Here is a 17,155-nt window from a genome sequence, read left to right on the forward strand (position 1 = left end):
TTAATAAAATATATCAATAATAGAATAGAGAAGTAAAGAAAAATATTAATTGAAAAGTTTTAATTTTTTACCTTTTCACCAGCAATGCCTTTTGCACCAGGAATTCCAGGAACACCCTAAAAGAATGAGCAGAGTGTGTTTTATCACCCAGTCAGAATCCATAAGACACCAAGCCCGATGAACACTGCTGTGAGGCTGAGGGAACCGTGACAACATGATGACCTCAGGGGCATTAGTGTGAAGGAGAGTCTTCCTAGTTCTCCAACTCTGGGTAGGCAGTTACAGAACTACCCACAGTTTGGACAGCATTGCTGTGGTACAGCAGCCTTCTTCGCAAGGCCTACGACTAACTAAAGTTATTTTTTAAGGATGAACTTCCAACTTAGAAACCTGTACCATTTCCTGTTAACAGGAGCTCTTACTGGCAGCCCAGAGACTACAGGTATGTGGTGCGGTTCCATGTACAGAATAACAAAATGAAGGCCTATAGAAAATGTTGGACATTACAGTAGAAAAAGGGATGGCAGGAAAAAGCTGGCCTATTTGGTACTTTTGGGAATCTGAATTTTTTGCTGCTGACTGTTTAAAAGTGTTAGCTATTATAATAAAGTGGAAGCGCAGTCCTCAATGTTACCAAGTGTCCTTTATTAACTTGAAACAGCTGCCTTCAATGTTCTTACATACGTGACACAGCTGACATGAGCTTCCAGCCTCATTCATACAGGGAGGCAGTAATTTCAATGATTAAAAAACAGTACATAATTTAAACATGGAGTCTCATATCTCTCTTTGCTCTCTGAGCACACCCTTAACCCTCTTGTGGCTCAACTCTGCTAACAAGAAAAGAACTCTGGAAATGGTCAAAAGTAGGAGGAAGTATACGACCCTGCCCCACACTTCAGGGTTAGTAATAGGAAACTAAAGAAGACTGAACAGACTACCAAGAGAAGAGAGATTTAAAACTTAAAGCTTAACCATTCACAGAAAAAGAAACAAAAATATAAAATTGAAGTATCATGTCTTCCCAAAAAAAAAAAAACAAACAAACCCATTCCTGTCGAGTCAATTCCGACTCATAGTAAGACAGAGTAGAACTGCCCCATAGAGTTTCCAAGGCTGTAATCTTTACAGAAGCAGACTGCCACATCTTTCTTCCATGGAGAAGCTGGTAGATTTGAACTACCAGCCTTTTGGTTACAGCAGAGCATTTAACCCCTGGGCCACCCAGGGTCCTGTCTATCTTCCCCAGAAAGTATCAAACTATGTAAAATGTCTCCCCCAAAATTCTTGTCTTCAAAACATGTATATAAATGAATAAACATTTAAAGAGCCAAATACTTACAGGTAACCCCTGCAATCCTGGATCACCAGGAGGCCCAGGTTTCCCTGGTTCGCCCTGAAATAAAAGCTTTCATCACATCACTGAATGAACTGCTGTATTTGTTTTAAGACAGGGAGGGGCACAGAGCCTCTTGGTAAAAGGAGTATCCCAACAGCTGACCTTACATGCATTTTTATAATGTGTCCCAGTTCAGGGTGGGGGTTGGGAACCGGTCACAGTACATAAATTCAATCAGAATGCACAATTTCCCTCCGCCTACTTTCATCAATGGGGTAATTTTACTGAGGTCCTGAAGCTGAACAAATAAGTATACTATTCTAAAAAGCATTTTGTATTTGGCACTTGATTAAAAAATTAAAAGGAGAAAAAAAAGCCAAAAGCTGGCTAAATAGATCTCTTGGTAATAGGTAATGGAAATGCTGTGCTTAGTTGGTCAGGGCTGAGACGGCTGCATTCACTCTTGGACGAAATCACACAGCTACCTTTGTTCCTGGCATCCCAGGTATCCCATCATGGCCATCCACACCTGGCAGGCCCTAAAGACACACAAAGAAACACACTGTCCCTTAGAAACAGTCTTATTCTGCTTCCCTTCATTATTTTTTGACATTTCGTTACAAGTTAGTAATCACTTTGAAAAAATGTGCTTGAAAATTACAGCTCAGGACATACCGTGTCTCCTTTGGGCCCAGGGAGGCCAGGAATTCCTCTGGAACCTTGAGCCCCCTGCAGGACAGAAGGGAAAGGACAGACAAGATGTGCTCAATGATCACAGGTAAGCACAATCAGCAGACCCACTGAAAAGCACGATGCTTGTAGTAATTAAGACTAATTTGAACTCACCCTCTCTCCCTTGGGACCTGCTTCTCCTGGAGGTCCACGCCGTCCTTGGTCACCCTGTAAGAAAATAAAATATAAGCAAAAATTTCTTACTGAAAGACTTTTTAAAAATAATAAAGCACCATCCACGTTCCCTAACTACCATTCTCTCATCCACATGGCTGTTTATCTATCTTGGATGTCTAGCTCAGGAAATATTTCTATAAAAATTACATTGTCTTAAAAACTGATATTGCCATGGGGACAATTAAGACTCACATGCCCTTTGTTTTACACAGCATATACGTAGTAGAGGGTATATATGCAACTGTGCCCTTTAGATATACACACACAGTAAGCTAAAGGTCCACACTGCTGGTAACACTGGCATCAGTAACTATGTCTACATACCACCTAACCTCATTGACTATAATGGTGGGCTGAGGTTTGGATTAGTTACCACTTGTTTCCCCCTGTTAAATTCCCCATTCAATTATATTGGTTTCTGACACAATGATCCAGCTAATGTTAAAATATGGCATAGGTGGTAATAGAGGATAGAGTCTGTCTTCCTAAAACAGAGCTTTTGTTGAATTGCTTAAATATTCTAAAACCTAGAATGGCTCTCTGCTGCTATTGGATAAGTTCAAACTGCTCAGAAGGGCATTTAATGTTCATAAGGTGTTCTAAATTATCTAGTTCATCTCCTCAATACAAACTTTCCACTCCAGGAAGTGACAACCCATCACCACCAACAGTGTCTCCTGCCATCTGAGCTCTTCTGCCTCTCCCACCCGGAATGGATTTCCAGCCCAACCTTCCTCTTAGGCTCTCCTGTGTGGATGACCTCTACCACATGCTCTGGCACTGGATCACATAAGGCATCATTTAGTTACAATCTGTCTTTCCTGTGGGACCATAAAAGCCTTAACAATTGGAAATTCTATCTTACTTTTACCTTTTCTTTTTATGTGGTATCAAAAAAAACCCACTGCCGTCAAGTCGATTCCAACTCACAGTGACCATATAGGACAGAGTAAGGCCGCCCCATAGGGTTTCCAAGGAGTGCCTAGTGGATTCGAACTGCTGACCTTTTGGTTAGCAGCCGTAGCACTTAAGCACTACACCACCAGTGTCTCCCTATATGGTATATGTGATTATTAATGAATGGCTTTTTTGTCTGTTTGCTTCCAAAAAAGTCTTAGAGCTGCCTACAATAAGGACACATGTACATATGGCAGTCAAAATATGGAATCATGGGATCAGAAACCATGGAAAGGAGGCTATAACTGCCCCAAAACTAAAAATAAAATGGTGACTGTGACTCTAAGCTTTCCGGCAACCAAAAACAAAAGGAAAACACCGCAAACATAAATACTTCACAATCTGACTCAATTTATGAGAAAAACAAAAAACCCAAATCAAGTCAAAAGAACAGTTCTCTAGATCCAAAAAAGAGATGCTTGTCTTAAGAAATTTTTTTAATAAATATAAAAGCGGCTGTTTCTCCTCTTGAATTATTCACATGTAAGATGCACTTGCACACACATTTATACAGCAAAAACCAAAAAACAAAATCTATCATTGGGTTTTATGGAAGGAAAATCACTTACAGGTGCACCAGGAAGACCCTGAGGCCCAGGGTCACCGTCTAAGCCCCGAGCACCCTGCGAAAAATAAGATGAAGAAATAAAATTAAGTCAGTCGTGTATGACAAAGACCACATCGGTCTTCCTAAAGGACTTCAATAGCCAGATAAAAAGGAGGTTTGGTGTCTGTCATATATGCTCTACTTGTCAGTGCACCCTGAGTGGTATTTAATCTGACACCACAGATATGAAAATACTAGTTTACATCTACTCATCACACCAGAAGTACTTGAACACAATCTTTGCTACCACTCTGAATATTTTACGTTAACGCCACATCCATTCTAGATTGTTTGCATGAACTAAAGACACTGGTACCGTATCCTCAGTATGCCTGTGAGGATTCACTAATGGTGATGGCCACAGCAGCCACCCAGAAAACAGCTACCATGAACTCTTCTACAGCCACAGCTGCGGGACGGATTTCTAGGTGGATCTTCTCCGAGATCCAGAATCAGAAGTCCAGTCGTGTCGTTCAGAAGCATGAACTTTATTAAAAATCTGAGTGTCTCTTCTCCATCCTGGCTATACGTCCGGTTCAGCTTGGGTAAAGTAGCTCTTCTATTTCCTCAACAAGTGATGGCCTAAGAACTACCCAGAGCTTCATAAATCTTAAATTTAAAGAGTACCTTAAAACGATCTCTGACCTGCCTACAGTGTGTATATCTCACCTCCTTATTTTAGTATAAGAATCAAATTTTCATTCTGAAACAAAAACATGTTTGTTTTTTTTTAATGTGCTCTGCCTATGTTACATGACAAAATACAACCCTTTCTTTAAAACTTTTTCTCATCTACTAAGTCAGTGAGAAGGCAGAAGGACAACTGAAATGAACAGAAAGTCTCCTAATGAACAGGGTTGAGATGGGGAGATGATAAAATAAATGGAAAACAGTCAAAAGAGAATTGGTTAGATATCAGGACAAGAAAGCCAGGTGGGCAGCATAGTTGTAAGAATTGAAAATTAGAGAACCTTTGATAGAAGGTTCAGACATAGGTAGAATGAAAGAAGGAACACAACTGAGACAAGGGCACACAAAGCCTTGAAAGTCTTTGATCCCTAAGAACTAGAACAGAGCAGAAGTCATTCTACATTCACCAGGGAAGAAGAGATTTGGAAGACCTGAAAAAAAACCTTGAATTCATCATTCACCTTGTGTTACGTGAGCAGAGATCAGCCTTTGTATTATAGAAATCTCTTTGATGCACTCTCTCTCACTGCTGTTCAGCATGAGCTCAGGCCCACATGGCTGTTACTAGGTAACCACTTCATGGGTCTGAGTTCACCAGAAGAGCTTTTTATTTTTCCAGCAGCAATTTGACAGAAATCAGAGGAAATGAGAAATTTTGAAGAAATACCAAGTAGGAAAATACTTCAAATAAAGAGTATATCAAGAGCAGTAACTGGTTTCAAAATAAAGGGTCACATAATTCAGGGGATGATTTAAACTGAGAAAAAGTGAAGACCTAGGTATCGGCAGCTTCAAAATAAATGGGATTTATTATTTAATAAAGGAATAGATACACAGAGAATGTTCCTTAAGGTAACCTGAATCTAGAAATATGAATACATCTAATATGTTTACCAGAATACAGTGTTTTTAGAAAAAGAAATATTCTAGAGAAGATGAAAGAGGATAGCAGGCAGAATGAAAATACCTAAAAGAGACAAAGAGCCTGACGAAACTGAAGTTGAAGGAAAGAATGGTAAATAAACCAGGGCAGCAATTCACAAAAATGTGCACCTCTTTAAAAATCATTTAATTTCATTTACTGAACACCTACAATGTGCAAGTTATTCTGATTTATTTGTTAATAAAAGGCCTTGTGCTTCTATGTGGTGTTGACACTAATTATCCATACAGACTATAAAGAGAATGAGGCCAGGATCAGAGGTGGTGGTGAGTAAAGATAGTTCATTTGTTTTTTAATTTTCTGGGGCATACAAATTGGCTTTCCTAACACATATTCTAAGAAGTGGTAACCATTTTCTTAAAATACGATAGAGAAGTTTAGACATACCCCTACACATGTGCTCACACACACACACACACTCACCATGAAAAACATTCTGAACATATCACAAGCATTCAGGTTTCCACAGTTTTGCTTACGATATTCACCCAGCCATCATTTTCCCTCCGTCCTCCATCATGGCAACACTCCTTATATTTCTAGGCCAAGCATCGTTCTAATGCCCCCTCCCTCATAAAAAAAAAATTTTTTTTTTTTATAAGCCCTCCCAATTTCCCCAGTCAAGATTAGCCACTCCTTCATCTGCACTCCCTCGTAGTACCTGCCCTCAGATTTGTGTCTCTCCTGCTTGCATTATAGGTAGCTATCTTCTTGTTTGTCTCTCCCAATAAATTACAAACTTATTGACAAAAAAGGCAGGGTCTTACTCTTCTTTGAATCTTTCCAACATCTTGCACAGTGCCTTGCTATGGAAGTGCTAGGAGAATCTGGTCTCTGAGACTGGGCTTAGGGTGGGTTGGTGTACTCCAGCCACATGCTTATTATCACTGTTGGGTGCAGGCCTCACCATCAGCTTGGGTGGTAAAGGTAACACCATGGATGGCCCTCGTGTCATTAGGGGTATACCACCTTCTTCACATCTTCCTTTCCATCCTCCCATCCTTGCCTTACTTGACCAGACACACTCCCAGCACTTGGGCCTGGCTAAAGGATTTTCTATGGTAATCAAATAAAAGTCATTAGCAAAGTTAAAAAAAAAAAACCAAACCCATTGCCCTCAAGTCGATTCCAACTCATAGCGACCCTATAGGATAGAGTAGAACTGCCCCATAAAGTTTCCAAGGAGCGCCTGGTGGATTCAAACTGCTGACCTTTTGGTTAGCAGCTTTCGCTCTTAACCACTATACCACCAGGGTTTCCCAATGTTAACTAGAAGATATAAAATATAACAACCCTGCTTACTCTAATTTACCCAAGATAATTTAAAATATGTAATACATGGCAAGTATCAGGTGTACTCCTCATTTCTATCATCTATTCTTTTGACAGAAGTGCAGGAACCGAACCACACATACCTAAAAAGAAGTTGCTGAGGATAAGAACCTATTTTTAAATGGACAAAAATTCAAATATTTAATACATATTTATATGATATCATAGTCATCCTCTTACTTTTTCCCCTTTGTCCCCAACTATGCCAGTGATGCCTCTCAAACCTTGAGCTCCCTGGAAATGAAAAAAACAAAAAAAATGAGTTATTTTAGTTGAAGTAGACATCCTGATCGCATCACAAAAGCTGATGCAGAAGAAGAACGTGTTTTCACAAGTAAAGGTAACACTAGGAAATGGTTACACTAGATAAACTTTTCTGCTTTAGAAAGAAAAGTCCAACAAGAATTCTTTTGATGGTAAAATCCTTTTAAAAACTTCTGAAGACTCACACAAACCTGGAGTTGGCACATTTATTGATGACAGAAAAGTAAATAGCATTAGCATAAGAGGGGACATGATCATGTATTTATCTGTTAACTAACATACAGAAATTACACTACCATTCCCACTTTTTTCATCATTTGTAACTTGGTGACTTCATACCTTGGAATAATTTTTCCCTACCCATGTACACCATCAAAGGCAATTAGGTTCCCAAGCTCACCCACAAAAGCTTATGACTTAAAAATGAAACTGTAGTCTGCATTAGCCACGTGCATTCGCTATTCATTCCACCATTTCTAGGGTGAAAGGCATTCTGAATTCCAGCCTAGGGCAGGAACTCATCTTACTTCATCCCAGGTACCAGAGTGGGTAATCCTAGAAATGAGGGGGTACAAGTGTGATTTCAATACTGAAATGTCACCATTCTTGACTTTCTGGTCCCACAGCAGCAGGGTTCCAGGAATGGATTCTATAAAGGGTGAGCCTAGGTGCTTTTGGGGAAGAATGGCTGGTGGATACTCTATCAGAAAGTAGACTAGCTACTGCTGAACAACTTGCTAACCGTCCACATTGAATTAAGATGAAGTAGCTCTAGGCCTGTTACTTCCCTGATGTTCTTGCTAGGAGAAAAAGAGGGCAATTCTATGACCAACCATTCCAATAGGTCGGTCACAAATTCTATGTACATCAATCCGGAGTGACCAGAAATTTAAATGTTCAGGGTTATCTAGCTTAGGATATCCACTCAGGATAAAAAGTGAGATGTGGCCATAGCATATTAAAGTTTCTCTTTTTGTGTGCAGTCCATTTACTGACTCTGAAGGTTTTACCGACATTTACTGACAAAAAGACTTCCAAAAATATTCAGGTCAATAGCAGTGACATAAGAACACCATGTAAAGTCTCTCAAAGTCACTACTTTGAAGGACAGAGCTTGTGTATAAATGTTCCCAGAAGCACTTTTTTTTAAATTTCTGCGTTACTTTGTAAACCCCATTGCCTTGGAGTTGATTCCGACTCATAGTGACCCTACATTATAGAGTAGAACTGCCCCATAGGCTTTCCAAGGCTCTAATCTTAACAGAAGCAGACTGCCACGTCTTTCTCCCACAGAGCTGCTGGTGGATTCAAACTGCAGACCTTTCAGTTAGCAGCCGAGTGTTTTAACCATTGCTCCACCAGGGTTCCTTATAGGTACATGTATATTTAAAAAGTGAAAAATCGGTGAGTTTTATAGAAACATTTTGGTATACCCACTCCTAAATACCAGGAGGTCAGCAACCACTAACAATATCCCCAATATAGATCCTTAATCCATGAAGACAATTTTTTAAATGTTGATTGCAAAATCCTGTCCTGAAGCTCTCTGGGATTAGCTTTAAAAAAAAATGTTAACCTCCTACCAAATTTTCATCATATCAAAAAAAGATATATTTTCCTGCCACTGTTTATCATTATCTTCCACTATTCAAATAGAGTCCAGCTCCTTATTGTCTCAAATCTAAAGGATCAGGAAAAACAAGGTTCTGGAACAAGCGCCCTGGACTCCTCTATAAATTCCCTTAAAAGTCCTTACATGGTTTGAAAGTAGAGACCATTTCTTCCACATTCTCAGATTTATTTCCTTTAGCTTGATTTTACCTAAGCTCTAAATAAACATTAATCTGCACAGTTCTCTGAATCCTTTTTAAAAGGTCAGCTGTGTGGAAAAGAGCAGAGAAAGTGAAGGGTAACCCTGTGTTTATCTTCCCCAACTCTGGTTTCTGAGACTAGGACCTGAGCTTGTCTTTTACATAGTCCATACCTTGGCTATCTGAAATGTTCAATGAATATTCTAAAACACTTATTCCCATAATTATTATTATTCATTTTGACAACAAAAAAGGTGTAATAATTCTACTTTCATATAGTACAAAAATAATATAAATTCTGATTTAACGGATATTTTAAATTGAAGTACTCTGATGTCCCAAATTAGCTCACTGTGTATAGTATTGCAGCAACATGCCAAAGCACAAGGGACTAACTTTCTGTTAAAAGACATGATTACAGGCAATTAAGAAGATTCTAATTATAGTGATTGTGTACTGGTATAAACTGCATTAATCCAATGGATGATACACCTAGTGCATCTTCAGGGTACACAAAATACTCTCATCATATCACATGATAGTGCTATAAAACATAAAAGATATATACATCCTCTTGTGCCCAGATCACCTGGCCCTGAAATTTAGTAAATGGATGTATATAATTATAGGCAGAAATCTTCTGTTAAAAAGTGTTTGAATGTACAAGGGGGGTCTTCTCCCATTTTAAAATAATGGTAATCTCTCAAAGCTGGTTTGGTGGAAAAATAGAGTATGTCATGGTAACGTAATGCTATTAATCCTAATGCTAAATAGAAAATATTCCAGGATTCATGGAAAAGGGATATTTTCATAGCCTAGTTAAATATTTTTTAAAAATACTTTACTGGAGGTCCTTGAGCTCCAACTTCTCCCGGTTCTCCCTGGTCACCTTCTTCACCCTAAAACACAACAAAGAAAAGCTCAACAAATGTTATGCTAGCAAATGAACATAGAAATAGGCTCAGCTTAACTCAGTATCATTTAAATTCATTTGTCTTTCCATGAATTATTCTACTATGCGCCTTTATTTTATATAGGGCAATCCATATTCACTATAGAGAAAAGACATAAATACAGTCATCCAAATCCCACCATGTGGCTATAAATACCAGTAACATTTTAGATTCTATCCTTTCAAAGTTTTCCTGTACACACATATATGTTCCATGTGTGTGTGCGTGTGTGAGTGAGTGTATTATTAGTAAAATGTGATACTACGTAAACTATTCCGTCAACTGCCATACATTTTTAATCATGAAATAGTAGTTCTCATTTTCACTTTTCTTATGGTAATGTTTGTACCATAGACAATTTTTTAATGTAATTAAATCAATCTTTTCTTTCATGGGTTATACCATTGATGCCTCTCATAGGAAGGCCTTCTCTATTTGCCCTCAAGAATTATAGATAGATAGACAGATAGAGATATAGAGACATTTTATACATCTATGGAAACCCTGGTGACAGAGTGGTTAAGAGCTACGGCTGCTAACCAAAAGGTCAGCAGTTCAAATCCACCAGGTACTCCTTGGAAGCCCTATGGGGCAGTTCTACTCTGTCCTATAGAGTTGCTATGAGTCAGAATTGACTCGACAGCTAGTGGGTTTTGTATACATCTATATCTATCTATATAAAACACCAAACCAAACCCGTTGCCTGAGTTGATTGCAACTCATAATGACCTTACAGGACAGAGTAAAATTGCCCAATAAGGTTTCCACGGAGTGGCTGGTGGATTCAAGTGTTAGCAGCGGAACACTTAACCACTGCACCACCAGGGCTCCATACCTACATACATACACATATATATTTTTCTGAACTTCTTATTCGACTTTCCCAATCTGCTGTATGATGTTGCCAATACATTTTAATTATTGAAATTTCATAACACATTTTAATATCAAAAAAGAATTCCCTTGCCTTTATTTTTCATTTATAGTTGCTCTTATTTTTCAGATTTTCCTAAATGTTGACCCTTACAGATGAACTTGAGAATCACTGGGCAACTCTTCACAAAAAATCAGATTTGCCTAGTATTAGGACTACATTAAATTAACAAAAATGGAGAGAATTGAAATATTTACAATATTGAATCTATCCTCAAACTCAGTGCATCTTCCTAGTTTTTTGGGTTTTTTTGTCTTTTTTTTCCCCCCATCAAAAGAGTTATACATTTTTTTCAATTAGACTTGGGTATTTCTTATTAAGTTTGTTCCAAGGTATTCTGACTGGTTGTTAAGGGCAATGAAATCTTCTTACACTATATTTTCTAACTAATTATTATTTTGAACTTTTAATATCAATTTTACAACCTCTTACATACTTTTAAATTTTAGAGTATTCCAAAAAGAAGCCCAACTCCTGTCCCTTACAGAAATATTACTTTCTGGACTCTGAAAAAAGTTATTTTCTCACTTACAAGAGTTTTATTTTTTGTTACAATAGATTTGTTGGCTTATATTTTCTGTGATAATATATATCTTATATTGTGAAGTTAATTATGGAAAAATTCTTTATTTTTAATATTCCATACATAATTACATAAAAAATCCATTTCTATTGTTTCTTTATTACACATTTAAACTTACCCACTTTCACAGACTGTAACTTGTATTTTTGCAAGAAAATTTAACAGCAGTACTAATGTATTAATATTAATTAATTTATTATTTTTATTTTAATATTCATTAAATTAATGTTATATAAATTAATATATAGTTTTTAGTATTAATTATATAAATCATATATTATGTAAAATTATATTTTTAATATAGAACATTGCAGCATATAATGCAAAGAACTAAGTTATGCATAAATCATTTATACTTGATTTTTTAATGAAATATGAGAGTCTTCAATGGTGTTTCTAGTCTCATAGTTATATTTAGATTATATTCCATAAGAACATATGACTGACATTGGGAAGAAATGGTCCTAATAGGAGGTCAGTGAATTAGCCAGTTCATGGAGTAAATAATCAACACTTATGCATAATTAAATGCTTTTTGTATTTCCTTAACTAGTTATAAGAACAACAATGCTTGATATGTTCACTGTAATTTTTTATGAGCATGGCTTGGGGTATTTTCCCATAGATTCTCCATAAAGCTTGAAGTAAAATATTTAAATTAAATATTTTGTCTTCAGATGCATACCACACAATTAATCAATAAAAAAGTTAAATGACAAATTTAGGACCAACAACTTATTACCATCTTACTGAAATATTTTTGACTATTCCTATATTCATAAGCAATTTAAAAAACCTGAATCAACTTATTTGTTGAGTCAACTCTGGGTAAGATGGTGACTCTGAAAACAAACTTCGGACCTCCAGCTCTGAATTCTTTACCATCCCACTTTCAGTTACAGTTCAGTGCATCTGTCAGCCCTTTCAAGGTTCATTCTCCAACGTCATCCTACCCTCCTAGTTTCCAGTGACTCCACTCAAAGTTTTAAATGACCCAAAAGGTGAGATAAATTAATTTTCAGCACTTCCAATGAAAATGTTGGCAAGTTACCTGACACACCAAAAAAGTTGACAGGATCCTCACTGAAGACCAAATCAAATTTCAGAGTCCAGAAAATAACTGGATGGGTGTCAAAAACATTAGTCTTCTGGGAGAGTAGGGAAACACCTGATTGACAGTTCCATCCCTAGATCATGTGGGATAGGGGAATGGAGGTTCTTCAAAGGAAGAGTGAACTCCAAAAGAAAGAGGAAGGGATACAGGACAGCCAAAAATAACAGAGGGCCACCACATATCCTTCACCACATGTGTTACCTCATGAACATACACTGATATAAATTAATGTTGTTACACACCTGGTTTTTGTGGTTATATAATATTTTGTCATATGCCACAGTTAATTTAGACAGCCCTTCTGATTGGACATACTTTTTTTCACTGCTGTACCCCCAGCACTTAGAATAAATCCTGGCATATTAGAGGTAATTCATAAATATTTGTTGAATTTTTTAAATTACAAATTTTAAGATTCAGCAAAGGAATTAAGCACAGACAAATATCCAAAGCACTCAATTTTCTTTTCTGTATTCTCCAATCTGACATCAGAAACCCAGCTGTTGGACTCCAGATGAATAAAATGCCTCAACCATGCAAAGCCTAAGTACTAGATATCTTTAAACTTATAAGTAATAAAAAACTTTAAAAATAAATGTCCAAAACTGTAATAGGGGATGGAAAATTGGCTTATTTATCCTGATTATTTGAGGTTGTTCAACAGGTTGATTCTAAAGATTTCAAGGATATTAATACCTGAAAACACTAATCAATTGCTTCTAGCTCTTGGCTTCCAAAGAAAAAGATTGATCTTGCCCAGTGCTCAATAAAAAGGGATAGAAGAACATAGTCAAAAAAAAAAAAAAGTCTAGAGGACCCTCTTTATAAGAACACTTTGATTTTTGGAAATATTATAAAAATAACAGGGGCAAAAGTTCTAGTATGCAGTAAGTCAAATTCGTATATACTTAAAGTCAATCTACCCTAAACCCTAGTAGATGAAAAAAAAAATAAATAAGTGGGTCACCTCGCTTTAAATTTCAGCCTTGGTTTTTCTGTAGGACATGTCAGCCCCAATCCAAATTGTGCTTGGATTCCATGTTTCTATTCAGATAATAACATGTTTATCACAACTCCCAGCTTACTCAAAATCTAGGTTATATTGAAATGAGGTTAGACATAAACAGATTTCAGAACTTGAGATGAAGTTATAAGCCAATTACCAACTTCTCTGTTTGCTAATCTCAGCAATACTTGTCATAAAATTTTACACTTGTCATAAAATTTTGTTTGGTTGAGTGGAACAACTAGCTGAATAATGTCGGACTATCAAAGGCATCAAGAAAAAAAGCCGAGTGTGATGTATTTGAAAAGAGTAGCGACACAAGAAAGAAGGAAAATGCATGGTGCTTTCTTTGTTTTTTGTAATTGAACAATTTTAGAGTGTTATGCTTAGTCAGGATGTTGATGCGTTTTCTGAGAACTTATCAACCATCCCTGGAAAAGTAAAGGTAAAATATCATGCTTTATTATTCCTTATAATTTCTTATAACAAAAGTGATCACTACCTCCTAACCACAATTTACCCACTAAACACCCATTTTCTTACCTTATGACCTTGTCTTCCTGGTTCCCCAATTTCTCCTTTAGCCCCTTTATGGCCCTAACAGATAGAAAAGGTAAATAAATAAAAATGGTATTGGGTTTGGCATAGAAAGTGGCTAGAAGCCTCAGAAAGTGATCTCACTCACCATGTCAGTATGCTACTAAGAAAAAGGTCGCAAAGAAAATTACTACCTTAAATGATCATAATGGCTCCATGCGTATTACATGACTGCTGTGTATAATAACTATCAGTTTAGTTAACAGTAAACCACTGTTCTAGAGTAGCAAATATTCCACTACCTAGTAAAGCAACATGATGCATTCATACTTGCCTGCGGTTCCCTAGATTCCAGTTTCCCTAACTCCCTCTTGCAGTTGGGTTAAGAGCATTAATCTTCTCTGGCATCAGGAACTTACTTCCTGGAGGTGACAGCCCTCACCCATAGCACCTGGCCAGCTCCTGTTTTCTGGAAGCTGCTCTGAAAACCCTCCTGCCTCCTCTATACCCACCTCCTTCCTGAAGGTGGAAGAAGGGCATTTCCCCAGATGCACAACTTTCTGCCCCTTCTGTGCAAAATTTTAAGTGCAAAGGAAAGCAGTAACGAGCAGTCAGCGAAGGGTGCATAGCATGAAAAGAAGACTCCTGTCTTTTTTGGCAGGCCGTCTATTCTAAGAAATACGTGTGCTTTGTCAGAACTCTCACCCCCAGAGCCTGTCCTGTTCCAAGAGCGCAAGTCCTTATGAAAAAAAAGACAAGGATCCAGGCCCAAGTCTTCTGCAGTCCTGGGAACCCACCAGAACTACCTGAGCTGGAAAAACAGTGCCTTGGGGCCCTTCAGATCATAGCAGAACTCCATTCATCTGGAATTTCTCAAAATCATTTTAGACTCAGAGACTGGAGAGAAAGCCATTTATCCTCAGCATTTGGTATTTATTTTTTGTTTTTATGGAAATTTTTGAAGTAATTATGAGTGCGGTGTGAGAGAAAAACACTTTTGCAAAGTCTCTTTTCCTGCTCATTTTGCACAGTTTTTCTGTTTTTTTTTTAAACTAAAACAGTTTCAAATATATTATGTGCACAATTCCCCCCAACTCCATGCATAGGAGTTAGACTTCTGAACCTTGATTTGGTGTTCTAGATTTTCTCATTCCAGTGCATTTTATTGGTATTTCTTCCCTGAACTACCGAGGAATTGTGTAATTAAACATCTGTGTCTCAGTAGGAGCGCCTGTCAGGGGTGCCAGCTGAAATTTCTAGGACTGAATAGATTTGCTGTTATGGATTGAGTTGTGTCCTCTAAAATGTTATGTTGAGGAGTTTCTGGATTGATGATGCATGAGGGAGAACCAGCACATCTCTGGGAACATGAAGCTCCATGTGGAAAACCCCTCCCAGACTTCACCTATGCATCTCTTCATCATCATCTCAGTGCCACTCGGTGTGATGTAGGCTCAAGAATACCTAGACACAGCCATGAAAACTAGGTTAAATCATTTCAGGCTTGTCACCAAAGGCACTCAGGGCCTGGCAGACTAAACTTCTTCCAGAAGTCCCCGACTCCATTCTTTTCCCAATAAGGAAATGAAATGTGAAATTTCTTCAAGATCCCCTAACTATAATCAAAGTGATTTTATTAAAACATTGCTACCTTTCTATTCAAGATCATTGTTTTTTTTTTTGTCTTTTAAGTCTTCCATAATCTATTAATTAAGACTAGCTGAACAGAGCTCTAAGCCTTTCTGTGAGGAAGAGAACTGAGAAAACAAAGCATGACATGAAAGGTCGCAGATTAAACTGTGGTACTGTACAGGGAAATGTAAGCAGCTGGGAGATAAGGAATGTTCAAAAGACCTAGTTTCTACAGACCAGCATGATTACTGCCAAGGTCAACTGGAATAATCTGGATTTAAAAGTTTGTTATTTGACGATGAACAGGTAACAACTGATAAAACATTTAAGATAAAAAAAAATTATGTTGAAGTCCTAACCCCTACACTTGCAAATATAACTTTGTTTGGAAACAGAGTTTTCTTTTGTTATGTTAATGGGATCATACCACATAGATGGGTCCTACACCTAATCTCTTCTGAGTGGTGTCTTGTTCAAAGAGCAGAATAGACACAGACACACATGGGGAAGAGACCATGTGAGGAACTATATGTAAACCAAGGAATGCTAAGCAATGTCCAGGGACACCGACAAGGAAAGACCCCCCTCCTGCCGCACCGCCATCCACCCAGAGCTGATGCCTGGATTTAAATTTCTAGCCTCTAAAACTGTAAGACAGCAAATTTCTGTTCTTTAAAGCCACCCACTGTGGTGTTTTTTGTTACCACAGCACTAGGTAACTAAGACATTTGCCCAGTCTGTCAAAGCGGAGTGTCTGCACCAGGAAGCCAGCGCCTAGAGTAAAGGCTCCGTTTTGTCAATGGATAATACTCTAACAAATAAAACACTCAAATTATTTCTCTTACCCTCATGCCTGGTAGGCCTGGATATCCTGAGTGACCTGGTGGACAGGAATTGGGACACTGTCAAAAAGAGAGAGAGTATAAATTAGAGCCCCCACTTTATGACAAGATGATTTTTTTTTAGGAATTCCAGGTATAGAACTCCAATACAACTATATTCACCAAATAACTCTGAATACCAATTTTTTTAATGTCTTTTTTAAACTTGGAAATATTTTAAGCTTGCAGAAAAGTACAATGTAACAAACACCCTATGTATCTACCATCCATATTTAATAAATGTTAATATTTGCCATATTTATTTTAAATCTAATTTATTAAAGAAATAAAATGTTTACAGAAAGCCTATTATATCCTACATTTTCCTATGAACTGATCCAATTTCCCTCTCCCCTTCTACTGAAATAAATCTATCCTGAGGTTCCTAAAAAAAAATCCCCTTGTTAAATGGACCAAAATTGCATTTAGTGAAGTTTACCAACATCATTTGAATATTAGCCTATAAATAACAAGGCTCAGAGGGAGCTATTTGACTTCCATCTCCTAAAATTGGGGTGCTCTAGTGAAAAGCATCTCTTAGCTATGTAATACACTAAATAGTTTATAGGCTAACAAGATTATGGAAAAACAAAGGTATTTCTGTAATGAAAACTGTTACAGCCTGAGTGTATACAAGCAGCCAGCCCCCTAGTGCTGCAGGTT

At 37.5% G+C, this 17,155-nt stretch overlaps 1 protein-coding gene across 1 annotated transcript in view; it reads right to left on the bottom strand.

Moving 5' to 3' along the window:
* Positions 1-17,155, bottom strand: part of COL9A1 (collagen type IX alpha 1 chain) — a 93,002-nt gene that overhangs the window by 36,720 nt on the left and 39,127 nt on the right. The window contains 10 exon segments of the mRNA XM_003404122.4: positions 72-116; positions 1,343-1,396; positions 1,825-1,878; positions 2,015-2,068; positions 2,186-2,239; positions 3,775-3,828; positions 6,958-7,011; positions 9,698-9,751; positions 13,986-14,039; positions 16,457-16,513. Of these exon segments, the coding sequence (XP_003404170.2) occupies positions 72-116; positions 1,343-1,396; positions 1,825-1,878; positions 2,015-2,068; positions 2,186-2,239; positions 3,775-3,828; positions 6,958-7,011; positions 9,698-9,751; positions 13,986-14,039; positions 16,457-16,513 (534 nt within the window).

This window comes from Loxodonta africana, chromosome 1 (assembly GCF_030014295.1).
Source record: "Loxodonta africana isolate mLoxAfr1 chromosome 1, mLoxAfr1.hap2, whole genome shotgun sequence".
In the NCBI taxonomy this organism is placed as follows: domain Eukaryota; kingdom Metazoa; phylum Chordata; class Mammalia; order Proboscidea; family Elephantidae; genus Loxodonta; species Loxodonta africana.